We start from the raw sequence: 27,506 nt of genomic DNA, 5'->3' as shown, positions 1-27,506 counted from the left end.
AATACTGGAAGAACCCAGGATCAGACGTTCGCTGTGGATGTCAATGCTGATTTCTCATACAACAGCCCTGCAGGGACATGAACATTCATATTCCAAGGTGCCTACGACAAGAGGTCTCTTCTCCATACGCTACGTGCATCTATTTCAATTACTACTCAAGTCATGCAGCGTTGATTGAGACCACTATAGACTAATTTATTAAATATTATATTGCCAAGGTAGTTTTTCTGCAGGAAGGAAATACGTACATACAAGCATGGTGATCCATATACAATATATAGGGTGATGGGAAAGCATTACACCTGCTTTATTATTTACACTTTTTAGTTTTTTAGAACTTCTGGAAACTTTTTATTTTAATACACAAAAATATATATATTTTTTTATTTAGAATTTTAACATGAAATGAAGCAATTAAATTCTGGATTGATAAAACGAAAAAACAGCTGTGTTCCATATGTCCTATTAAAACATATCGACATCATAGATAAGGGCATTGGGGACCACCAGCTATAAGCCAGAGCTGAGAGCACCTGGCACATACAGCCTCAACGTTGGCAGGACTCTGCATGCCAGGCACATTTTATCCCATCATGCTACACTTTTACATTAATCTTCAACTGATTGAACACATTTACTGGAAAGATAATCACCCTGTTGGGCATTCTGCCACAGTCTCTATTAAAAGTGGTATGAAGAGTATAAGTGTATTTGCCTGATCGCCATTTGTATTACAGCCATGAATGAATTCAATTCTGGAGATGCCATCATGTGACTGTCGCTTTGTTTTATCCAACAATTACAGAGATTGCATTTAAACCAAAAGTTCCACTTTGGTGAACTTACTCTAAAATAACAGGGAATCATATGCACGAAAACGCTCTAAAACTGATTACTGAGATCACTGCCTTTGAAAGGAGAAGCAATTCAGAGACTAAAGGGAGCTTGCTAGCAATGAAAAAGCCTCAATGACCTGCTCAGATTTCCATGAGTTTAGAGATATGCAAAAGGATCCTTTTCCATCCAAGAAAAAAGAAGATCCAATTTCATTCAAGATGCTTATTCATCAGGCATGACCTGAGGCTGAAATGTTGCATGCCTGGTGAATAAGCATCTGGAATGACGAGTGCAGCAGATCTTCCTTTCTCCTGGATCCAAGTGTGCACTTGGACTAGAAGACCTTCCTGTTTGCACCCTTTTTGTGGATTTTTGACTGAAACGTGTGCCACTTCCCTTTCTCTTTATAGATCCTTTTGTATTGGCTAAGAGCGTTAATCAACAGTATAGAAGCTGATCCTCGATCATTCACTTTTATTTAAAGGGAATCGTTCATTAGGATCAACCCTCCTAAGCCGTCTATATGGGCATGTAGATCATAGGGAGCTGAATAAAATTATACCTTGATAGCTGCTATCCAATGTTTTATTCCAGAGAAATCCACAATTTTCCTAAAATGTAAGTGAGCTATTCAGCTCTATGGGCCGGATACAAAATCTACCCGAGAATCTGCCTCCAGAGTTTAAGTTAAATGAAAGGGGCATTACCAGTGTGAGACATGTAATAACTGACAGTATTCTCTCCTGATCTACTGTACAAGTCTCACACTGGTAATGCCCTCTTTCATTTCATTTCAATGTCCGGCCCATAGATCTTAACAGTTCATTTACATATTAAGAAAAATGTGAATTTCTCTGGAATAAGACATCAGATCGCCGATATTAAGGTATCATTTTATGCAGTTTCTTATAACCTACATGTCCATATAGACGTCTTAAGAGAGTTAATTCTACTGATAAATACCCTTTAACAATGATCGAGATAGGGTTTTTGTGATTCGGTCAAATGCTTTAAACTTCTGTGGCCAGCACATGCCCTGGGTTGTGCCACCAACCAGCTTTCATTTTTATGGTTGCAGAAATAACACAATGAAGCGTCAAACAAGACTTTTGGCGTTCAAATGCAAGTTAAGTTATACTGATCAGGGAAGAGCTTAATCATGTAGACTGGGACCATGTCATGGTAACTGGGGATACCGAACGTAAATGGGGCATTTTTAAGGAAATACTACTAGAATCCTGAAGAAAAAAAATATACACTCTGGTAATAAAATGTCCAGGAATAAAAAAGGCTGAGGTATTAAACAGGCACTTTTCACCATGTTCACCAACAGTCTGTTCCAGGGATCTTTCAACAGGGCAAAAATCAAAGTTCACCACCTGATATAATTAGTTTAACACAAAAAGAAGTACGCCTGCGTCTGAGCAAATTAAACATTGACAAATCCACTGGCTCAGATAGTATTCATCCACGGATACTGAGGGAATTGAGCTCAGTCATTGACAAACCGCTGTATCTCATATTCTTAGACTCTCTAGTAACAGAGGTAGTGCCACAGGATTGGAGGATAGCCGATGTGGCACCGATATTTAAGAAAGGTAAGAAGTTGGATCCAGGTAACTACCGTCCAGTGAGTCTGACATCAGTAGTGTGCAAAGTTTTTGAGGGCATCATAAGAGATGACCTGCAGAGTTATATCGCATAGAATAATATAATAAATGATAATCAGCATGGATTCATGAAGAATAGGTCGTATTTAACCAACATGTTGGGGTTCTATGAGGAGATAAGTGCAAATCTGGATGTTGGTAATGCGGCTGATGTGATTTACCTGGACTTTGCAAAGGCATTTGATACTGTACCACATAACAGCCTTATATTGAAGCTACAGAAGTAAGGAATTGGGGGAACTATAGGTAGATGGGTAAGGAATTGGCTAAATGATTGGAAACAAAGAGTCGTCATAAATGGTACATTCTCTAAATTGGGGGTCTCACAGGGATCTGTGCTAGGACCGATTCTTTTTAACCTCTTTATTAATGACCTTGGGGATGGGATTGAAAGTAAAGTGTCAGTCTTTGCTGACGACACCAAACTATGCATTAACATCTGATCTTGACATTACAATATTGCAGAACGATCTGGATAAGATGACTGAATGGGTAAACACTTGGCAGATGAGGTTTAATGTAGATAAATGTAGAGTAATGCACCTAGGACAGAGTAATCCGATTGCTGCATATACATTAAATGGGAGTATACTCGGGACTACAGAACAGGAGAAGGACTTGGGTATTCTAGTTACAAGAAGCTGAGCAGCAGTACTCAATGCCAAGCAGCAGCCGCAAAAGCAAACAAGATTTTAGGATATATAAAAAAATTAAATAAAATCCAGCGATCCCAATGTATTGTTACCACTTTATAAATCACGGGTGAGGCCACATTTGGAATATGGGATCCAGTTTTGGGCAACACATTTTAAAAAGGATATTCAGAAGTTTAAGAGTCAGTTCAAAGGCGGGCAACTAGATTATTACAAAGAATGGAAGGTCTCTCATGTGATGAGAGGTTCAAAAAGTTGAGCTTGTTTAGCTTAGAAAAGCGACGCCTCAGAGATTTCATTTACATGTATAAATATATGTGTGGTCAGTACAAAGGACTAGCACATGGCTTATTCCTTCCAAAGACCATACTAAGGACCAGGGGGCACTCATTACAGGTGGAAGAAAGGAGATTCCGGCACCTAAACAAAAAAGGGTTCTTTACAGTCTGAGCAGTCAGACTATGGAATGCCGACCTCAAGAGGTAGTAACGGCTGACACTATAACAGCTTTATACAAGGGCTGGATGATTTCCTCGATACAGGTAACATTGTGGGTTACAGTTAAATTAGACAAAAATGTTACACCTATAGTAGTACATTTAGTACGGTAATAGTAATTACATAACTTGCATCATAATTAGGTTTGATCCAGGGTTTTTGGACTGATCGCCTTTTCTCGGGGTCAAGAAGGAATTTTTCCCCATGATGCAAATTGGCTGAATGTGTCCTGGGGTTTTTGCCTTCTTCTGGATCAACAGATTTAGGCATAGGAATTTTAGTTATACCATTATTGGAATCACAAGAGTAATACAAAATATAAAACGAATTAAAAAAATTATAAACTGGCTCATTTGTAATTGTAATAGTGCAGCAATAGTAAAAATAGTAATAACACATTTGTGAGGCCTAGTCCCAGTAAGTTAGTATTTAAGTGTAGGGAGTACAATTGGGGGGAGAAAGGCTGAACTTGATGGACCTAGGTCTTTACTCAACCTACGTTACTATGCTACTATGATAGGGAATTTAGATTGAGTTCCAATGGGGACAGTGATGATGAGGTCTGTAAAGCGCCGAAAAATTAATGGCGCTATACAAGCACATAAAATAAATAAGTTTACACTACAAAATGAATGGAAACATATGATCATTGCTCAAGTAACTGGCTCTAGATATAGCCACTGCTGGTACCTAGTACTGCTACTCAGTTGCCTTGACATATATTTGGGCCAATGCTCACTAAAGATAAAGGGCAAGAAAACTATTCATTAATGTGTCTAAAGAGCTTCATAAATCACAGTTTTTAATAGGTTTTCCTTTGAAAAAATAGCAGTCCAATAATTAGCACTTATAAAATTTCAAGCTCAATTTTTCCAAGCAGTATTAAGCGATCTCACACTACCACAGCTATAATAACTGCTGCCTTGCTGCCTGTGTCTAGAATTAATCGTAACTCTGTATTTTACATATTTCTATGTGAATTGTCAAATAGGTGTTATTTACCTTAACTGCTCCTGTCCTTTAAAGTAGATAACATTATGACAAGAAAATACAATTTGACGTGAAGAATAGAAGCAAGTTCCCATTATTGCACTGACATCTGCTACCCACTCACCATCACTGAGGCGCCATAAAGTAGAGGGTTTATGTAGCTTCTAACCCGTTTATCTCTCATTCTCTTTCAAAAAGAGATAATAGAAACTGCGTAAAAATACGACTTTTGGGATCAGGACCAAGTCTTGGCTTTAAACCCTTGGAATCCAAGAATATCAGGTGGCTGCAAAGTAGGAGATGCATCTAAAGAGGATGTATCAGTCATCAAACGCCAGAGTCCTGAATTCCTTTACAGAAGTGTTTTTCACCTTTCTATATTCTTTTGAATATTTTTTTTTGTTACCAAAACCTGGTTTCAAATGCACAGACATATAGATAAATCAATAGATACATAGACAGAAACTTCAGCTATGGTGGTCCACCAGACAAATAAGCAAGGAAAATACATTTAGGGGGTCGCTTCATCAAACAAGTTTTTGCCAGAAATCTGGCATAAAACTGTTAAGTGTTGCCAAAAAATGTTGTGCAACTATTTTTGTAAAGTAGGCAGAAGGGGGCAGTCAAATTCATAACTTACGTGGGGTAAGTTATGCCAGACATACACTCTAGCCCTTGACAGGAGCACATGTTTAACGTTGGCACGTGGCAGCTGAAGGATGCACCAAATTCAATAAAGGGTGTTGGATTTCTACTCACCTGAGTGCGATATGAGGCAAAAAATAAGTATGTTCCTTTAAATGTCCATAACGGTTTATTACTTCATAAACCAGACAAAAGCAAACGGAATACAAATGGCCTTTAGTTCAGGCAAAAACAAATTTAAGAGTCCTTAAGGCAAAGTCTCTGGTTAGCCAGTCCTGTGGGCACACAGGCTGGATACTATCCCGTTCACTGGCTCAGTTGGGAGACCACAACACACAGGAGGCTTTCTCCCTCCAAACACACAGTTCATGTGCCAAAAACGACCTCCATTTTATATCTTAACCACACCCAGAGGTGAGGCGGGGTGAGGTATGTGGGTAGCTAGACCCACCCATTTCTCCAACTACCGGTAACCAGGCCTCTTAGTGCTTACGTGCACTAGAGCAACATTCCGAGTTACATTACAGAGGACAGCCATCTTTGTGATACATACCTCCCATCAACTATGCGTCCGTTAGCCACCTTACAAGGGGTATTCTCAAGTTTGGAATGTGGGATAGAGGATAATTTCCCGATCACTGGGGGTCTAACTGCTCAGACCCTGACCAATCTTCTCTGAAGAACCTCGTGTGCATGGAGCAATGATCGAACATAAACACTTCAGCACTCCTACAAGAATGAATGGAGCAGAAGACCAATCGAGCGCAGTCCTTGGCTACCTCCGGCAGTCTTATAAGAATGAATGAAGCAGAAGAAAAACCGAGTGTAGCCCTTGACTATCTCCAGCGGCAGTGCTCATGACCGACCACCGCGCCAGTCACCCATAGCTTTTCAAAGCTCCAGCTCTTAGCATCAGTGGAGTACCCAGCAGTCGGACCCCCAGCGATTGAGAAGTTGTCCCCTTTCCAGTGGATAGGGGATAACTTCGATACTTAAGAATACACTTAGGCAAATGCCTCTTAATAAATTTGAGCATCTTACAGCGGTAAACGCTAGATCAAGAAAGGCAAGCGAAAATGTTGCGGAATGGGCCCCTTAGTATAACAATTGTAACACTGCAGCATAAAACTAAGGCCATGGCTGTGACCAAACTACAGCTATGTGAAAGTGGCCTTACACATTTTGTTTTTAGGGTAGATTTTTGCCACAACTAGAAAAATTGTGAAGATGTGTAGCTATGGAAACCACTATGACACAGATATCGTAGAGCTAAATGTTACCAAGCAGGGGGTGGGGGGTGAGCAATTGAAATAAATTATAGACTAAAACTGCTCAAATATTACAATCTCTTACTGTTTAAAGAATGCTGAAGGGCTTAAAGATGGAAATTTTCATTGCAAAAAAACAAACTGTTTCCAGTTTGTGGCTTCATTAACAGAAGAAAATCCTAAAACCTGCCTTGAAATGATATTACAAGGGCAATCTACTTTGACCATGGATTTATTTTCCCTCCTTCTGTCAATCATTTCTATACGACGGCTCCTCCACATGCGTCATGAACTGTGCACAATCACAATGACACGGTAAATGCTGCTTTTATATAAACATATTCAAGTAAACTGCAAAATTAAAGGTTAGGAAAGAGGTTGTTAGTTGAGGCGGCACGATTATCAGTCACATAGGGCAGGACTGGGGGGGAAAGGGTTACACACCAACACACACAAACGTATGGAAGCATCAACAGACGTGTCACAGGCCACGGTTATTGGTTATTCCACCAAGGATAAACTATTTTTATTTTTTTATTAAAAGGGGCTGTCCAAAGGATCTTCTCTTTTTTTTTAAAGGATGACAAAGGAGAATGAATACCACATTTATTCACACAAGAGGCCACGAAAAAGCTGATTGACTAATGTAAACAAACTGCACAATATTTTTCTGTAGTATTGTGGCTATGAAGAAAATGAACTTGACTATATACTGTCCCGCCTTAATAAGGTTATTACTTTGCTTACTTGCAAACATGGACCTCGAGCAGCTAGAATGAGCTGAACCTATGGAAGGTAATAGAGAAAAATGGTTTGGCCATTCCCACTTTCTCAGTGCATCAGGTCAGCAGGGGGTCGGTGCACTGACTGCTGTATTGAAGGGGGTTCCACTTCAAGCCCTTCTGACGAGAAACTAGGTAAGTAGGAGATCTAAACAGTCATACTGGTGGGTAGTTCATATATAATGTCATGTTACTATGTTCTAAAAGTATTAAAGTTACTATTACCATTATTACAGGGAATACAAAAGAAAGTGAGTGCACTGTAATCACTCCTCAGCACACTGATTGACAGCCTGCACTGCACCCATGCTGCAGAGTAGGCTGTCAATCTATGTGCCGGGAGAGATTACAGCTCTTCACTGTATAGTAAGGGGTGGCTGCAACTGTTCCCTGCTCTGCCCCAATAGCGGAAAGCAAGCAGCTGCAGGGAGGATATAACTATTTTCTTATTGTAGCCACTGCTCTAGTAATCCAGCTAGCCAGGATTTAAACAGTTTTTACAGGCAGATGAACCCTATATCTGTTCATACATAGCATTTTTTTTTAAATGTATTTTCTAAACTTTATTTCCTTTACTGGATTCATTATGAAATCTTCCAACATATAATGTTTTACCTTTCCAAAAAAGGTTACAGCGCATCTGAAATGATGATTCCCCCATAAAGATCAGACCAATATTGAACTGTTTGGCTGGAATAATTGCACTAAATGGGTTAATATGCTTATCTCCTAACTATACAATTTTTTCCAAGTTGATGTGCTGATTTTATTAGTAAGTAATAAATGAACAGGGCATGTGGTTCTAGCACCACCAAGCTTTTCCTTCCTGCTATAAAAAGACTAAGTGAATGCGGGAGCACTGGCAGTATTGCTCCCGGCGGGGCGTTTATGAAGCAAGAATGGAGCTTTTACAGCTTCTACTCTCTAGCCGAGGAAGACTATCCCTAATAAGATGTACAATAATATAGGCTGCATGTCTTATAGAATTAATGCTGATGTTAAGACATACAGCAATATAAAATCCTATCTTTCCACTCAAAAAAATCACTAAAGCTCTACATTTATTTTTAAAAGAAGTACCCTAAAGAATCTGTTTGCGGGCTTATTTTATTCGGTTTTACCCTCTAGATACCCATAGATGCCTGCATCATTACAAAAGCTAAAACAGGGATCTTTCAACGAGCTCCAGGAGAGGATACAGATATTCCCATCAGGATAGAAAATCATGGGAAACAAAACAAGCAGCATTGTTATTATAGGATATTTCTGCCACCCTGAACTACAGTTTTATTTTATTATTACTCTTTTATATGACATTGTTCCTTATAGATAGGTGGTGGGACCTTAGTTCAACAAGTGCAATGGAAACAACTTAGCAGGGAGCAAATGTAAATATAAGAAACTTAAAGTAGTTAACCAGAACTTTTTTTTTTAAACTATGGGCTTAAAAACGAACAGGAAGGCCGTTGCTAGTTACCTGCCTGTTCTACACGGCGATTCAGCTGCTCATTGTCAACATAATAGCTCTTCCTCTTCCAGGCTGCTCGGTCAATGGGGCGTGACTGACAATGTCATGCTGATTGACAGTTGGATCCCCACAATTAGGCAGCGGGGAGCTGACTGTCAATCAGCATGACGTCTGCAGTCACGTCCCATCAAAAGAGCAGAGTGGAAAAGAAACCGCTGTACTGTCAATGTGACGTCAGTGGAAGCCGCTGAATCACCGGCAGGAGTGGTCTGTGACTGCTCTGTGCTGGCAGAGACTGTCTCGGCACAACAGACAGGTAAGAAGCATAAACCTTCCCGATTTTTTTTATTTATTTATTTTTTTTTAACAGTGTGCCTAAGAACTATTTTGGATAAACCCTTTAAAGTGAACCTTTTTGGGTCCAGATTCCCAATAAAAGCAGAGCATGTTAGAGTTGATAGCACATAGAGCATGTGTGTTACAGGTAGCAGTCATCTGCTGTTTACTTGATTGACATCCCACTTCGCACATTCACAGGCTAAGCGGGTCATCAATCAATAGGGAGCATAATCGGAGGACAGCCATTGCTGCACCCCACGGTGACGACTAGAAAGGAGCTGCACGATTAGAACATTGCTTTGTCCTTTCACCAATGATTGCTACCTGTGATTGAAACATGCCCTGGATATTATTTATCACCTCCAACATACTCTGCTTTTACTTACAAAGGGAGTCAGGACCTGAAAAGTTCTCTGTAAAGAGTAATTTCTAATTTAAAAAAACTTCTGAAATCCTATAGTGACATCCCAGAAGTTTTAATCAATAGGAGTCTGGATGCTGATACCTCACTGACAACTAAAACGAAAAGGCAGAGCCCCTCAGCAGGGCGCTGCTCTAGTCCGAGACTAAAGACAGGCATGACATTAAGTCAGTCCTTAGTCTCAGAGAACAGTGATCCACTGAGTAGGGTCTTAGTATCCGGACCCCTAACAATCGAATCTCTGACATGACTCTGACAAGTTGAATGTTTTTTGTTTTTAAATGATAAATACTACTTAATCAAATTTCACATTTTAATACACCGTTAGTGTGAAGTTGCTTAAGGGGTTGTCCTCTTTCAGCAAACGTTTGCTCATAGGCTCAGTTAGGTATAAAAGCACAAACTGGGCCTTATTTACCCTCCCTGGGTCCAGGGCTATATCTCCATTGCTACTCTGATTTCAGGTTGTTTGGTTGCAGTGGTGAGGTCACATTGATGGCACTGCAGCCAATCTCTCAGCTCAGTGGCTCATGCTGGCTGCATCGGCAGAGCTGCTGAGCTCGGTGAATGACTCCAGCACCATCAATGTGATGTCACCGCAGCAGCCAAAACAACAGAGATTGGAGAGACAGCACTGTGTGTAAATACAGTTCAGTTTTTTTTTGTTTGTTTTTTTTAAAACCTATCTGAGCCTGTAGGCAGAAGCTTTCTGAAAGTGGACAATCCCTTTAATTTATCATAGTAGTAAAAATAAATACATCATATCCAAAACATTTGGCATTGAATACTTTGATACAATATACTGTTAAAGGCACTGATATCTACCAGAATAATAGTCAATGCATAAGGAATTACAGAGAGGAAATATCAATAAGGCATAATACGTGTTTTTTAAACCCTAATGGCAAGTGAACAGATCTAGAGACCTCAGAATAGACTTTTTGGATCCATTATGTTAGTGTCTGAGCGCATTGGAAGATCCTCAGTAGGCTAGTCCCACCTAGTTTGCATTCTTGATGACATCTTTTTCCTATAGTTCTTTGCCGAGAGCTTCTAGATAAAATATCAAAAAGACAAAGCAGATTGAAAGTCATCCAAACATGTTTTAAGGTGCCATGGGCATATAATCTGCAAACATTGAAGAAACAGGACTACTTGCACTTAGCACTATTTGTCCTTCCTTATGTTGTTCAGCAACATGTAGTCAACAGTGATGACTAATACTTAGCATTAACATCTTCTAATAAACATGTTAGCAATACATTTCTCTCTATGGTATGGAAAGATGGGTTCAGCATCAAACAAGGTGTCAAGTTTATGACACTGTCTCAGAATCCCCCAATATTTGCAAACAATCTTCTTGATCATAGAAGTATTTGTAATTTATTTCACCTGGCACTGAATAGCAACCAAAAAATATATAAATGTACTGCAACATGAGGGACTTGATGTGTTAGGGACAGGCTTTGCTTGGATTTTGAGACGTTTTTGGTTTCTCTATTGGAGATAGTATTTACTAGAAATTAAAATAGATTTCATGATTGTTACTACAGAGGACTATAATGGGGTCCCCTTTGGCTCCAAGTATACTAAACATCATTATGGATATGATTGAGAATGATTTTGGACTATGGGCTGTTGAGTTTCCTGCTCAGATTTTGAAACCATATAGATACGTCGATGACATGTTTTTATTGTGGACGGGCAATGAGCAGACCCTACTTGAGTTGTAGGTTACCTGAAAGGCTGTCATGAGACTATCACATTTCTGATTGATTATTATTACAGTTATCCATGTAATTATTTGGATGTACATTCAACTAAGTCAGATGGAAGGCTAGAGATCTTTATCTGCTGCAGATCTAGCAGTTCTCTGAACACTGAGCTCTGTATAACCCCGCCCACACCACTGATTGGCAGATTTATGTATACACTGTGCATAGGTAGAAAGCTGCGAATCAGTGGTAGGGGTGGGGTTATACAGAGCTCATGAATATGGAGGACTACATGGCAGCAAGTTTACTAGTTCTCTAGTGATAATCTCCTTCTGATAAAACAGTGATTTTATAAAACTACACTAAGCAGCCCAGTAAGTGACACATCACAGAAATCAGGGTCTCTGCCCCTACATTATGCTGTATATTAAATAACAAAAACTTAAGGATAGAATATCTTTAAATGTCTGACTCAGATACAATTTATGAGGGCTGGCAGAATTTCAACTACTAGAGAGTTATGATACAACTATACATTGTTAGAGATAAATTTGCGACCTGTGGTAATGCAAATGCTAGAGTAGATCACAAGGTAGCACAAGTAACAGAATTATATTTTCTTTGTGATTTAATGGGCCAGTTCACAACTGAAATTTCAACAGCCCTGTCAGCAAAGGTAAAATGAGATAGGTGCATTTTTCTTTTCTTTGAAATACAATAATAAGTCTTCTATGCTCAAAAAGATTGTATGCAAATAATGGGGGATTCTTGAACAAGGTGACAAATATGGGACCTCGTTTGAAGCTGAACCCATCTTTGCATAACAAAGCAAAATCTATTACAAGTACATACCTTTCCGGTATGCTCAATAACAAATTGTCATGCGTCTGAGTTCGAACCCTTGAGTCTGTGCTTTGTGGTCGGCTTCTCTGTCTACTGAGCCACAGCAGATACACCTTTTCTATAGGTGTTTAGTTTCTGTGTCACGCAAGGTATGGGAAAGACTTCGTGCAACACAAAGGGAAAGGGAGCCCAGACTCTATGTTAAAGTGGGTAGTGGAGACCTTCCAGGCTGGTCTAGTGTCACCCTGTCTCCCCTAATGATCCTATATTGGTCCTTCACCAATCACCGCATGCGTGCTTCGCCATGTCTTTCCCTGACGTATGGCTAAGGCTAGAGAAGGGAGGAGATGAGTACTAGTCGATCCCCACTGAACAATAAAGACAACAAGGGAGGACAAACAGGGGGAAATTGCTTAGCTTTAGACGACTCCAGACAAATGCGCACACGTCCTCAAGCTGCTGAGAGGAAGAAGTACTGCTCTTGCTAAAGCCTTCACAAGGAGTAATGAATATCGCCGGCACCTTCCTCTGGAACACAGCAGGTATTTATACACCCAGGCCACGGTGTTAATTAGCCAAAGGAAGGTAGCCGCTGGATCCTAGAGACAGCCTCTAAGACGGTGTCTGCAATGCCAAAAGTAGAGATCTCCTGAAACCCACTGCAGGGCGACTGTCACTTCTGACACACCCGTGGTATTCTGTTATCTTTGCTACAGTCTTTTCGGGGTCGCAGGTGTTTTCATTTACTAATTTGTCTGCCCTACCACCTTTCAGGTGCGGCTTTATATACTTTCCCCCTCTTGATATTTCCTGCTGGTGATTGTCTCATTTGGATGTCTAGCCATACTGCTGTAGTTTAAGCCAGTAAGTGAAAGACCAGCTAGGGTTTATCTATCTGCTGTTTATGTTCTTTACCCTGAACCTATCTGTTTCTTTTTAGGAAGAAGGCGACATATTCTCTAACAGTACGTACTTAATCCTTTATTTTGTATTTCGTGGTTAGTTTTACTCACTCTGGGATCTCTTTCCATTTCAGCACACTTTCCCTTCTGTAGGTAATTTGCACTCTGCTCTGCCCTACGGTTCTTTAGGAGGAACGTGAAGAGCTTGACTGCCTTTCAGGCAGCATAGGTCCGATTTACCATTGTATAATCTGTGGTTAGGGCTATCTCAGCTCACGCAGGAACCTCTAGAGACTGCGGGGTCAGGATCTCTAGTCTGTACAAGAACCGGCAGGGTCAGTTGCAGTTTCTAGTGCGTTACCTATTTTCCCAAGTGAATTGCTACACTATCATAACACAAATATCTTACATTGTTTTATTGTCTTTTGATGTATGAAAATAATATTGTTTTTAGTGTAACACGCTCCTATATATATGCTTTCAGCTAGTCCAGATCACTATGCATCAGGATTGGGGTGCATCCCCCCAAAACATTGTCTCATGGACATGAACGGAGAAGAACTCAGCATGTCAGTGTGTATTACCACCATTAGTTGTATGTTGCTAAATAAAGTAAAAGATGATATTATCCTGAGAAAGCTGCTAAGTGCGAGTAATCCTGTTTCTTTAATGTTTGCAGATTATTTGCCCACCACACCTTAAAACATATTTGGATACTTATCTGACCAAGTTGTGGGCTCAGGAACTTGTGTAGCTTAAATGGGCTTCAGACTGTGAAAGCAGATAGAAAAGACATATAAGGTTAATTAAATTTATATGTAAAGGGGATGTCCTGGTTAGTGATATGCAGCTGAAGCAGAAAAGCACAGCTCATCTCACTGTGTAGTGGCAAATCCCGAGCACTGCAGCTCAGTTCCAGGAGCTGAACTGCAGTTGTCTGCAGGGGGCACTACACAGTGCTATTCTTGCTCCATTTATTGTTTCCATTCATCCGTCATTAATACCACAAACAAGTAGTTTTTGCGGGTGCCATGTGTCAGACCCCCATCAATCTGATATAGATGACCTGTCTCAAGGAAAGGTCTGCAAACTGTTAAGCCTGGACAACCGCTTTAGTACCATGCAAAGCATCTGATGTTTTTTGCGATTACTAGACATGAAACATTACATATCAAGTCCAGTAAACCACATATGTACAATTACCATATCTTCCGGGGCATAACGGCAACATGGTGACTTAGTGGGTAGCACCGTTGCTTTGCAGTGCTGGGGTCCTGCGTTCAAATCCCACCAAGGACAATATATATTCTCCCTGTGTTTGCGTGGGTTTCCTCCCACACTCCAAAGACCTACCAATAGGGAATGTTGAATGTGAGCCCCAATGGGGAGAGTGATGACAATATCTGTAAAGCGCTGTGGAATATGATGGTGCTCTATAAGCGACCATAATAAATAATAAGTGCAAGTTTTCAAAAATATTAAAAAATAAAAAATCATAGCAATACCAAAAAATAATAACTAATGATTTTATTTCAAAGATGATTAGCTTAATTTTCTTTTGTCGCATCCATCCTTGGAAACATCAGCTTCTGGATGATTGTGTCCGAACACATTTCTGAAGTGGTCTCCATACACTTACACAAAGTCTCTGCAAATTAATTTAAAAACTATTGCTGGGGATAAGGATAATCCTAATTAACTTTTAACCACTTATTTGAATTCCGGTCTAACTGCCAACAATGCAGATCTGCCAGCATCGCTCTTGTTCCTTTATCAGCATCATTTCAGTGCAAACACATTTCCTTATCTTGGGCTTGCCAAGCAGTTCCCCCAGCCAGTACATGTCATGCTATAAGGATATCTATTGGCTTTATAAGATTTCTCTTGTTATTAGTTTGCTATAATTAAAAACACAGTAAGGCACTTTACACCAATGAAGTTCTCAGGCCTCTGTTCTGTACTTTGGATATAGCAGAATAAAGTGCAGGAATGTTTGATGGATTCAGCTAAAGTTCTGCATGGTGGGACACAAATAGGGTTTGATGTTTGCTTCTCAATATTTGATGATTCGACTACTCATTCTTGTAAAAGTTTTAGGTCTTTGTATATTTTGTTTATGGTCTGTAATACAAAGGTTATAATAATATTTCCTTAAAATTCTTGCTGGAGAAAGCCACGAAAGGAGCTCTCTCTTACTATACAAGTTAACGTTAAAGGGCCCAGTGGGGGCCAAGGCTGCAGATGATCAGCGTGGTGATGAGAGAATACCGGGAGCCAAATAAGGTGCGTAACAAAAAAGTGTGTAACACATGGTTGTTCATTTAGAGGCAAACCCTGTTGTAGTGTCAGTATAACTAGCTCGGTGCCATGAGTCATTTTCCCGCCCAACAACTGATTTTGCAGCCATCCAGACATTTTCTCTGAAGTGGCCAGAGCGAGGAATTCACATGTTCATGAGACGAGCACTTTAAATAACTGCTGTGACCTGGGGTTAGAGGAATTCGACTTGAAGTGAACAATGATCAATATTTAAAAGGCCCACATATTCAGAGTAGAGATATATGAATCTGCCACATTTCAGCAGGGCTGGCAGACAACCAGACGTATATAGGGGCCTCCATAATCTACCCAGACAGAATTGGGTATTGTGTATGTGGAATTTATAAGCCCAGATCCCTTTTGTTCTTCCAAGTTTAGATTCCACCGCCTATAAAGAACACATTCACGCTTAGTCTTACCAAGTGTGCATGTGTATGGGGAGGGTCAACAGTTATGTCATGTGCAATTCCTTGTCATTTTCAGGACCGCTCAAATAACTACAATTTAAGGTTTTTCATTCACAGACTATAATAAAAGCTTTCACAAAAGGTATCCAATTTAGACAAACATTCGTTCAATAAATACATAATAAAATAAAATGTATAAATTTGGAGTCAAGGCTACTTAGCTTATATAAGAGTTTCTCCGGTGAATACAAAAGAAAACGTTCAGCTGTGACTAAGAACAAGAATGTTTCCTTTCATCGTCAGAAAGCAGACATACAATCAATCTACAGAAGCATATTAAAAAACTGCATAATTATTCATTACATTGTTGAATCATTATACAATGTTTACACTTCAGTTGCAAAAGACATACAACCTCAATTCCAAAAAAAAGTTGGAACGCTGTAATGTAAAGAAGCCAATAACGCAATGATCTGGAAATCGCTTCTAGCCATATTTTGTTCTCAACAGAACATAGAGCACAGATCAGAAGGTGAACGTTGGACATTTTTCCATTTCATTTGAAAAAAAAAAAAATGTATTTAGAAATTGATGGCAAAGTACACATCTCAAAAAAGATGGGTCCCAGCCATATCTACCATTGCGTAACATCCCCTCTTTTTTTACAAGTCTGTAAACATCTGGGATGGAAGGAGGACAATTACTAGATTTTTGGGAGAGAAATGTTGTACCATTCTTATCTGATGTAGAAATCTCGCTGTTCCACAGTCCGGTGTCTTGGCCGGGATTTTAGTTTCTTAATGCACCAAATGTTTTCTATTGGTGAAAAGTCTGGAATGCAGGTGGTCGGTTCATCACCTGAACTCTTTTTAGCCTAAGCCATGCTGTTGTGATGGATGTGGTTTAGCATGGTGTTGCTGAAATAAGCGAGGTCTTCTCTTAAAGAGCCATTATCTGGATGGAGGATATGTTGTCTAAAACATCTATATAATGCTCAGAATCAATAGTGTCTTTCATGTGTAAGCTGCCCATGTCATAGGCACTAATGCAACCTCATCATACCATCAGAGCTGCAGGAACTGTGCGCTGATAACAAGCTGGGTGGTCCTGTCATCTTGAGTCCGCAAGGACACATCGTCCATAGGTTCCATAAAGAATTTCACATTTTGGTTCATCTGACCACAGAACAGTTTTCCATTGTGCCTTAGCCCATTGTAAATGAGCTTTGGCTCAGAGAAGATGGCAGCATTTACTGATTGTGTTGATCTATGGCCTCTTCTTTGAATGACGGAGCTTTCACTTGCATTTATGGATTGCACGGCAAACTGTGTTCAGAGACAATGATTTCTGGAAGTTTTCCTGAGCCCATGCAGTGATTTGTACAGCTGAATTATGCCTGTTTTTAATGTAGTAGCCACCTGATGGCTCGTAGATCACAAGGATCCAATATTGACAGTCAGCTTTGTCCGTTGTGCACAAGGATTTCTTCAGAATCTCTGAATCTTTTGATATTATATTTTGTAGATGGTGGGATATTCAAAGTCTTTGAAATTTTACATTGAGGAACATTTTTCTGAAATAGTTCCATAATTTTTAGACGCAGTTGTTTACAGATTGGTGAACCTCAGACCATCTTTGCTTCTGAGAGACTCTGCCTATCTAACAAACTATTTTTATAAAGTCTTGTCACTTACTTGAAAATTGACCCTCCATCTGTTTTTCATTGGTACTACTTACTTTTAAAGACAATGGTGAACCCTGTGCCAAATTTTTTGAGATGTGTTGCTGCCATCAATTTCTACGTGACTTAATATTTTCAAATGAATTTCTATGTTCTGTTGTGAATAAAATATGGCTGTAAGATATTTCCAAATCTTTGCATTCCACACAGTGTCCCAACTTTTTTGGAATTGGGGTTGTAGTTCAACAGCCCCAGAAAAAGGAGTTATCTAGGCCTGGGTAAAGTTTGGTCAGCACTGTATCATTCTATGCGATAAGATTTGGCTCTGCTGTCGGGTTCGAGCAGTGGTCATGTCAACGCAAATATGCAAATTGTTTACTTGAAGTCACATGTTGACAATCTTTCTCCTGTTCTCTTGCTTTTCTCAATGAACACTGAAACAAACAGGAAGAGTAGCTATTCGGCATGTGACCCAAGTAAGCAAAGTACCTGTGGTTACATGAATACCGCCCGAACCAGCAAGCAACACCGAATCCTAACACAGTGAATACTACACTGTTCAGATTCTGCATTATACAGTGCTTGTCGAAAGTCTGCCCTATCCCAGAAAACCCTTTTTAAGTTGTCTTAACCTGTGAATATTAGCACACTCTATATTACTTTGTACAGTAAGGTCCTACTCACATGTCAGTTTTATCCATGGACAGAACCCAAACAAGTCACATTCAATACGGTCGACTGGGCAGCATAAAAACATAAGGGACATGTCCTTCTTTGGTCCATTTTGTGATGCAAACAAGCCCATTGAAGTGAATTCAGGCTGCCCATGTGCTGTCCACTTTTTTGCAGACTGTTTGCTAGGGAATGCTTTGGGAACCTCCACCCATTTTTTTTTGCGCAAAAGAAAAACGAATGCCAAATGATGGTAAAAAGGGACACAAACACAAATGGATGAAAAACGTTTGTTTTGGGTTTTCTTGCAGATTCAAAATGGAGATGAGAATAGGGCATAAGTTGTGTGCTGGTCCAAGCTAGGGCTACCATATTCTTATACACCGTAGTGTGCACTAAGGCCACGGCCCTACTATCAGTATTTGGTCAGTATTTTTTCTCAGGAGTGGGAGCCAAAACCAGGAATGGGTGATAAATGCAGAATTGGTGACTTGTTTCTATTCTACGTTTTCTCTGATTGTTCCTCACATAGTTTTGGCTCCCACTCCTGAGAAAAAATACTGGCTGAATACTGATAGTGGAGCCATGGCCTAAGAGACATGTTTAATAGTGAACCTTAAAAATCAAATATACAGTTTCTCATTAAAAACATCTACATGTCAGCACCTATGAACAAACCTTTGTTACTCTGACATACAGTACAGACCAAAAGTTTGGACACACCTTCTCATTTAAAGAAATTTCTGTATTATCATGACTATGAAAATGGTACATTCACACTGAAGGCATCAAAACTATGAATTAACACATGTGGAATTATATACTTAACAAAAAAGTGTGAAACAACTGAAAATATGTCTTATATTCTAGGTTCTTCAAAGTAGCCACCTTTTGCTTTGATGACTGCTTTGCCCACTCTTGGCATTCTCTTGATGAGCTTCAAGAGGTAGTCACCGGAAATGGTTTTCACTTCACAGGTGTGCCCTGTCAGGTTTAATAAGTGGGATTTCTTGCCTTATAAATGGGGTTGGGACCATCAGTTGTGTTGTGCAGAAGTCTGGTGGATACACAGTTGATAGTCCTACTAAATAGACTGTTAGAATTTGTATTATGGCAAGAAAAAAGCAGCTAAGTAGAAAAAAACGAGTGGCCATCATTACTTTAAGAAATGAAGGTCAGTCAGTGCGAAAAATTGGGCAAACTTTGAAAGTATCCCCAAGTGCAGAAGCAAAAACCATCAAGCGCTACAAAGAAACTGGCTCACATGAGGACCGCCCCAGGAAAGGAAGACCAAGAGTCACCTCTGCTTCTGAGGATAAGTTTATCCGAGTCACCAGCCTCAGAAATCGCAGGTTAACAGCAGCTCAGATTAGAGACCAGGTCAATGCCACACAGAGTTCTAGCAGCAGACACATCTCTACAACAACTGTTAAGAGGAGACTTTGTGCAGCAGGCCTTCATGGTAAAATAGCTGCTAGGAAACCACTGCTAAGGACAGGCAACAAGCAGAAGAGACTTGCTTGGGCTAAAGAACACAAGGAATGGACATTAGACCAGTGGAAATCTGTGCTTTGGTATGATGAGTCCAAATTTGAGATCTTTGGTTCCAACCACCGTGTCTTTGTGCGATGCAGAAAAGGTGAACAGATGGACTCTACATGCCTGGTTCTCACCGTGAAGCATGGAGGAGGAGGTGTGATGGTGTGGGGGTGCTTTGCTGGTGACACTGTTGGGGATTTATTCAAAATTGAAGGCATACTGAACCAGCATGGCTACCACAGCATCTTGCAGCAGCATGCTATTCCATCCGGTTTGCGTTTAGTTGGACCATCATTTATTTTTCAACAGGACAATGACCCCAAACACACCTCCAGGCTGTGTAAGGGCTATTTGACCAAGAAGGAGAGTGATGGGGTGCTACGCCAGATGACCTGGCCTCCACAGTCACCAGACCTGAACCAAATCGAGATGGTTTGGGGTGAGCTGGACCGCAGAGTGAAGGCAAAAGGGCCAACAAGTGCTAAGCATCTCTAGGAGCTTGTTGGAAGACCATTTCCGGTGACTACCTCTTGAAGCTCATCAAGAGAATGCCAAGAGTGTGCAAAGCAGTCATCAAAGCAAAAGGTGGCTACTTTGAAGAACCTAGAATATAAGACATATTTTCAGTTGTTTCACACTTTTTTGTTAAGTATATAATTCCACATGTGTTAATTCATAGTTTTGATGCCTTCAGTGTGAATGTACAATTTCCATAGTCAAGAAAATACAGAAAAATCTTTAAATGGAAGGTGTGTCCAAACTTTTGGTCTGTACTGTATATATCTACTAAAACTAGTATAGTGTAGCTACTAAAATGTTAGCACATGCCCTCATCTCCTGCCTCGATTACTGCAATATCCTCCTTTGTGACCTCCCTAACACTCTCGCCGCTCTCCAGTCCATCATTAACTCTGCTGCCTAACTAATCCTTTTCTCTCCTCTGCAAATCCCTTCACTGTCTCCCAATTCCTCAGCATATCCAGTTCAAACTACCAACACCTACCTACACAGCCGTCCATAATCTGTCCCCTAAGTATATCTCTGAACTTATCTCCTGTTATCTTCTAAAACATAATCTCCGGTCCTCTCAAGACCTTCTTCTCTCTTCCACACTTATACGTTCCCCACCCAACTGCCTCCAAGACTTCTCCCGAATATCCCCCATACTATGGAATTCCATGCCCCAATTATACGCCAGTTTTGGATTTTTCAAACAAAACTTGAAAACGCATCTCTTCAAGAAAGTCCACAGCCTGCAATACCCCACCTCACCACCACCGAAGCTGCCGCGACCCCCCAACCTTCCGTCTCCTTAATCATTATCCGGTAGAATGGAAGCCCACAAGGCAGGGCCCTCTTCCCTCTGTACCAGTCTGCCATTGTTAGTTTGTTTACTGTAATTTATATTTGTATTTTGTGTGTAATCCCCTCTTGTACAGCACCATGGAATCAATGGTGCTCTAAACAAAGAATAATAACAATAAATTGCATCAATACTTGTCGGTCTATAATGGACTGTTTAAAGTGCAATTGTTTGAATTTTTATGTCATAAATGAATAGTACATGTAAAAATAAGCAACTTTGTAACATATATCAGAAAAATCTGATTCTCTCTCCTCCTGGACTGATCTTTCACTCAATTCATGGGTAAAATCTGTATTCAGTAAAGACAGATTTTCCCATTACTGAGATAAGAGATGACAGTTGGTGCTTTTAAAATTCTATAGAGAAGGGTTGGGCAGGAGCTAGAGTCACACACAGACATTCTGCTGCAAGTTCTTCTGAAATGACAGTTACACTTCTCCATAGAACTTTATAAGCACCAACTGTCATCTTAGGTCTCAGTAATGGGAACGTCTATATTCACAGACAACATATTTTACCTGCGAATTAAAAATTTTGAGAATGAATAATCAGTCCAGGAGGAGAAAAAAAAAGCATATTTCTATGGTAAGATATAATACAAAGTTTCTTATTTTCAAATATACTATTGATTAAAGAATAAACATCTTTTTAACTTTTCTTTCATTACATGGAATCTGACACCTGGTACAGGCTACCTAATCCGTGAACAGCACGCATCAGGCACTAGCTGTATGAACACAGCCAGGTATGTTGCACTCTGAAAAGCTGCAGCGTTTTAGAGAAAAACATACTTTTAGTAGCCGCGGGAGACTAGTCAAACAGTCGGGTCCCCAGCGGCTTCTCCCTACCCGCTGCCAGTGACTGCCAGATGTATGTAGGCAGAGACCTGTCACTCCAGGGCACCGGGTAGGGAGAAGCCACCAGAGACCCGTCTGTCCGACTAGTCTATAGCGCGGTCTCTGTCCCCGGAGGCTTCTTCCCACCCGCTGCCAGTGACTGCCAGATGTATGTAGGCAGAGACCTGTCACTCCAGGGCAGCGGGTGGGGAGAAGCCACCAGAGACCAGTCTGTCCGACTAGTCTATAGCGCGGTCTCTGTCCCCGGAGGCTTCTTCCCACCCGCTGCCAGTGACTGCCAGATGTATGTAGGCAGAGACCTGTCACTCCAGGGCAGCGGGTGGGGAGAAGCCACCAGAGACCAGTCTGTCCGACTAGTCTATAGCGCGGTCTCGATCCCCGGCGGCTTCTTCCCATCCGCTGCCAGTGACTGGCAGATGTATGTAGTCAGAGACCTGTCACTCCAGGGCAACGGTTGGGGAGAAGGGACCAGAGACCCGCCTGTCCGACTAGTCTATAGCGGGGTCTCGGTCCCCGGCGGCTTCTCCCCACCCACTGCCAGTGACTGGCAGATGTAGGCAGGCAGAGATCTGTCACCCAGGGCAGCGGCTGGGGAGAAGCTGCCAGAGACCCGCCTGTTCGACTAGTCTATAGAGGGGGTCTCGGTCCCCGGCGGCTTCTCCCCACCCGCTGCCAGTGACTGGCAGATGTATGTAGGCAGAGACCTGTCACTCCAGGGCAACGGGTGGGGAGAAGCCACCAGAGACCCGTCTGTCCGACTAGTCTATAGCGGGGTCTCGGTCCCCGGCGGCTTCTCCCCACCCGCTGCCAGTGACTGGCAGATGTATGTAGGCAGAGACCTGTCACTCCAGGGCAACGGGTGGGGAGAAGCCGCCAGAGACCCGTCTGTCCGACTAGTCTATAGCGCGGTCTCGGTCCCCGGCGGCTTTTAAAGTAGGTTTCTGAATAAAACATACCTGGGTGAAATCATGCAGTCAGTGTCACTGCTGCCTGTGGTTTGGACAGCATATATCCACGGTCAGATTCCCTTTACTTGCAGGATCATTCACATTAAACCACCATCATACAAGGCCTCAGGTGCTCACCAGCCGGAAATAAGCTATAAATTCAGCATTTATCCTGGCACCAAAGCCCATTATCTTGAGCTTCAGAGCCCAGTTTGCATACTGCCATGTCGTCTGATATAGATGGAGTAGCTTATTTTGTGCTCTTTACTCACTGAATGTTCAATTAGTTGTGAGTGACATCTACGGTAAAGAGGATAAATGACAGTGATGGCTTGTGTCTTTAGTGCTTTCTTCTATACCCCTGTAGCACACAGATGTGGGGGCATTCAGAGCCTTGACTGTGGGACTATAGGTGCTCGACAGCAGAATAATGCAGCGAGTTGCCAGCGGTAATGGCGGAAGACGACTGTTTCTTATGGCAACAAGGCTTATTCATTTAAAGTTGTCACCCTGTAAAGATTTCCAGGAACCTTCAGATCTTTCCATCACAATAAAAGACATTTTACAGTGAGAAAAGCACCATGTTTCTCTTCCACTGTATCTTTGTAACAAACTCCTTTATGTGCTTCAATAATATATCTCTATGTGCAAAAACGATCAAGGACATCAGAACATGTAAGGTATTACTGAATGGGGAATAAAAGAAGCCGTGAATACGTCTCAGGCTTCCTTAGGAAGATTAATATGAATCTGTCACATTCAGGCTCATCAAAGCCCAGAGGGCTCTGCAATGAAAAATAGTCCTTGGAATGAATAAAGTATAACGTGCAGCCATTTATCGCTGGGTCATGCACACCGGGAACAAAGGCAGAACAGAGAGGAAACAGGAGTGGGATGGTAAGAGCTTTAGGCTATGTTCTCACGATGAGTATTGGCTTGCATTTTTTTTATTGCGTTTTTTCTACAAGCGTTTTTATTGTGTTTTTGATGCAGCGTTTTTTTTCTCTTGTTGGTGTGTGTCATGTTAGATTAAACTCCTTTGTTTTGGATATTTCCTAGTATTTGGTGGATTACCAGTCATGTGCGGATTTAATGCGTTTCAATGAGATGTGTTTTTTTTTTTGTTTTTTTTATGCGGATTTTCTGCATTTAATGCAATTCTATGGGGAAAATCTGCACAGAAAACTCAGCGTACCTGCGCGAGAAATTGACACATTTCAAACGAGCACTGCAGGTCAAATTTACACAGCAGAAAAAAAGCCCAGTTGGCAGGAGATTTCTATAAATCACATCCACTTTGCTGGAACTGTAAGGCGCTGAGGTTTTTGAGCAGTAAAAATAATATGCAACGTCAAAAACTCATTGTGGGAACTTGACCTTAAAATAAGAAACAATTCCTGGCTTACCTGTGTCATATGAATTAACAATTTAAGTTGGGAAAGGGAGGAAGGCAGGAAGTCTTTAAATTGGGAGCTATAAGAAAACTTTATAATCTAATATGGCACAAATGTCAGGTCAATTAAAGAGGACCTGTCACCAGTGGCGTAACTAGAGTCTGATGGGGCCAAGGGCAAGATATGGATTGGGCACCCCCATCCCAATCCTGAATAAAATGCACCCCCATAGTCATCCATAAAGTATAATGCACACCCATAGCCCATAGTCATTCATGTAGTAGCACGGCCACGGATTTAAAAAATAAATGCTCACCTTCCCATCACTCCCTCACCGAGCGAGTCCTCTTGTGAAGCCTGCAGCTGACTTCGGCATGTGACAGGAGCGCGTGATGTCACTGCCATGCGCCCCGTCACAAGCAGGCAAATGTCAGCTACTGGCCCCTGATTGGCCGGCAGCTTTTATTGTGGTGCCCGGACCTGATGTGTCTGTGCGCCTCAATACACTTCAACTGGATGTGTGTCCGAGGACGTACAAGCAGCTGAAGTTTCTACTGGTGTCGGCGGGCCCCTGACCCTTCAGGCCCAGTTGCTGCGGTTGCCCTTGCCAGTCACCAAGCCAAAAGTGGACAGTTTTTGCTCTTATTTTATTCCTGCTGCTTCCCTTATCCATGTAGCAGGCCTTGCCAGTGAGGTCCACACTAGTTGTTGGTGGCACAAATCTTTCTAGGATAACAAAAATTGAGCTTAGTTGTATAATATTACAGAGCCATAGATAAGCTGGACGCATGAGTAAACACATAACATACGAATATTATTGTTCATAAATGTAAAGTAATTCACCAAGGTCACAGTAATCATATTGCTGCATAGATAGACATATAGTAGGCATAGGACAGAAGGACTTGGGTATCCTGGCTACCAGTGAGCTAAGCAGCAGTGCTCAATGTCAGACAGGGACTTCAAAAGGCAAATTAGATTTTAGAAAGTATAAAAAGAGAGATAGAAACCAGTGAACCCAATGTACTGTACCTCCTCTATAAATCACTTGTAAGGCAACATCTAGAACATGAAATCCAGTGTCTTTCCTGTCTATTTAATAATGAAAGGTTAGAAAAAGTGTTAATTTTGTAAATGAGATAGTGTCTGAGGCATCTTTTTGCTATGCATAAATAGATGTGTGGTCAATACAAAGGACTGGCACATTATTTATTCCATCTAATGGCCTTACAAAGGGCACTAATTACATGTGGAAAAAAGGCGATTCTGGCAACTAAATAGGAAAGGGTTCTTTACAGTCAGAGCAGTCAGACTGTGCAATGTCCGACCACAAGGGGTAGTGATAACAGACACTGTATCAGCAGTTATACAAGAGGTTTTTCTCATAAGAAATGGCATTGTGGGTTATATATAATCTAGTGATATAGAATGCATAACTGGTGGATAAAAGTTGAACTTGAAGGACTGGTGTCTTTTTTTCAACCTACACAACTATATGCATTTTTCACACGAGTGATCATCAGTAGCACCTTTTTGTTTATGTACTAATTTTGGGCTTAAGATATGTTTTTTTCATGTTCAGAAGTATGAAGGGTAAAATAAGCAATATTTTATGATTTTGGCACAGACTATAAATGTCCAGTATTTATGCATTTAGACTTGCTGATTACCTGGAACAAGCGATCCTAGGAAGTTAGTTTCCCAATAATCGGAAAATGTAAACAGGATGTCAATCACCTGACAAGTGAGTAAACTTCTTGTTCGCCAGGTGAAATGATTTTTAAAACTTGCTTAAAAGTCATCATTCTTGGCAGCGCGATGTCCAGTGTGATGGACGTGTTGCCGAGAACAATGACAGTCTACACATGCAGAATGATCGTATTACTAATCGTTCTGGGTGCCTGTGAAATGTGGTGGGCCTGTCTAAACAAGATATTAAACGGTTGCATATAGCAGGTGTGAACGTATCTTAGGGCTCTGTTCACAATAGAGTGCTGGATCCAAACCATCATCAGCCCCCATCTGACACCTTTGACTTGTAATGGGGTCCATTACGCTCTCAGGTGAAGGCAACATAATTCATCCGTGATGACAGCTTTAAAAAAATAAATAAATCACTGCCACAGATGTGAATACAGCGCAGTCAGACGACCAGATTACTCGAGTGAGGATCGCACTGCAATCCTCGGACTGGCTGTCGGCTCTCCTGACCTGAGCGTGACAGCTGCATAGAAATACATGCTGTCATGCTCAAGTCAGGAGAGCAGATGGCCAGTCCGAGGATTGTGAGGAGATCCTCGCATGAGTAATATGGCCGTCTGACTGCGCCTTTAGATGCCTATGGCATCAGAAATTGCAAAGGTTTTTCTTAAACTATACATTGACTATGCAGTCTGATCAGTCAGCAGCAAGTTACAGAGCAGGATGAGCTGATCAGATAGATATATTGGGTTGTGGAGAAATGGGCTTAGTAGTCAAGGGGGTGGTCCTAATCCGTGATTGACAGCCATAGCTGTATGCACATTTATACAAAAAAGGCAGTCCGTCACTAAGTGGGCTCGCCTACTGCTCTCCTATGCCCAGAACGAGCAGAGATTTTAATTGATAAAATACAAGTTATACCGATATATCAATCTGTTTAGATTCTCTGATTTACTTTTTTTATGAAAATTAATTTTTACCCAAAGTATTTATAATAAAAAGGTTGATATACAGTTTTAATTTTCTTTAATGAAATGTTAAACATGATTATGTATCAAATAGATATTAATATTATCTGTTTTTACTTAACCAATGCAGCACTTTGCAAATAAAAGCCGTACATGGAAGCCCCTGGAGCTGCATAAGGGGAAGGTTCTTAATAAGCAATGAATGGTTTTCAACATTGTCTTGTGCTCATTGCTGGAGGTGTCTGTGCTTGCCCCTTAGTACCACCAGAGAATGCTCCGCCATTCCCACCGCAGGCGACACATTGCTCTTTCATGCACTCGCTCGGATGCCTTTGCTGGCGTACTACCAGATACATTTAACTCATGCTGCTCACGCTCACAAGAAAGTGAAGCTTAAACACCCACTTGCAGCCGCAGCTACTATTTCAGAAACACCAGACCATTTTATTAGAAACACTTAATCATTGAGCTTTGATGTCTGAAAATACTCAATTGCTGAAAAGAAGCGAGAAAGGGAAAAAGAAGAGAATTAAAAATAATTAGAGCCTCTGGGCTGAGTGATGGTTTCATGCTACCAAGCGCATATCGAAGTGTAAAATTATACTCAGCAATGACTATTTGAGC

The 27,506-nt window shown here is 41.0% G+C and overlaps 2 protein-coding genes across 3 annotated transcripts in view; one reads left to right on the top strand and one right to left on the bottom strand.

Annotated features, from left to right (window-relative positions):
• The window catches only part of CHRM5 (cholinergic receptor muscarinic 5), a 186,612-nt gene that overhangs the window by 37,386 nt on the left and 121,720 nt on the right, over positions 1–27,506 (top strand). The window contains exon 2 of one of the 2 annotated variants that reach the window (XM_073639002.1): positions 13,070–13,094. The exons of the other annotated variant lie outside the window; for it this stretch is intronic. Coding sequence (XP_073495103.1) covers positions 13,070–13,094 — 25 coding nt within the window. The remainder of the gene's footprint in view (positions 1–13,069; positions 13,095–27,506) is intronic. 2 annotated transcript variants of the gene reach the window in all.
• Positions 1–27,506, bottom strand: part of AVEN (apoptosis and caspase activation inhibitor) — a 542,539-nt gene that overhangs the window by 410,223 nt on the left and 104,810 nt on the right. The window lies entirely within an intron of this gene.

Source organism: Phyllobates terribilis, unplaced genomic scaffold, assembly GCF_046119375.1.
Source record: "Phyllobates terribilis strain yellow unplaced genomic scaffold, ASM4611937v1 Scaffold_7__3_contigs__length_470593459, whole genome shotgun sequence".
NCBI classification, from domain to species: Eukaryota; Metazoa; Chordata; class Amphibia; order Anura; family Dendrobatidae; genus Phyllobates; species Phyllobates terribilis.
Note: the sequence above shows the minus strand (reverse complement) of the source record. Positions and strands in the feature narration are given on the sequence as shown.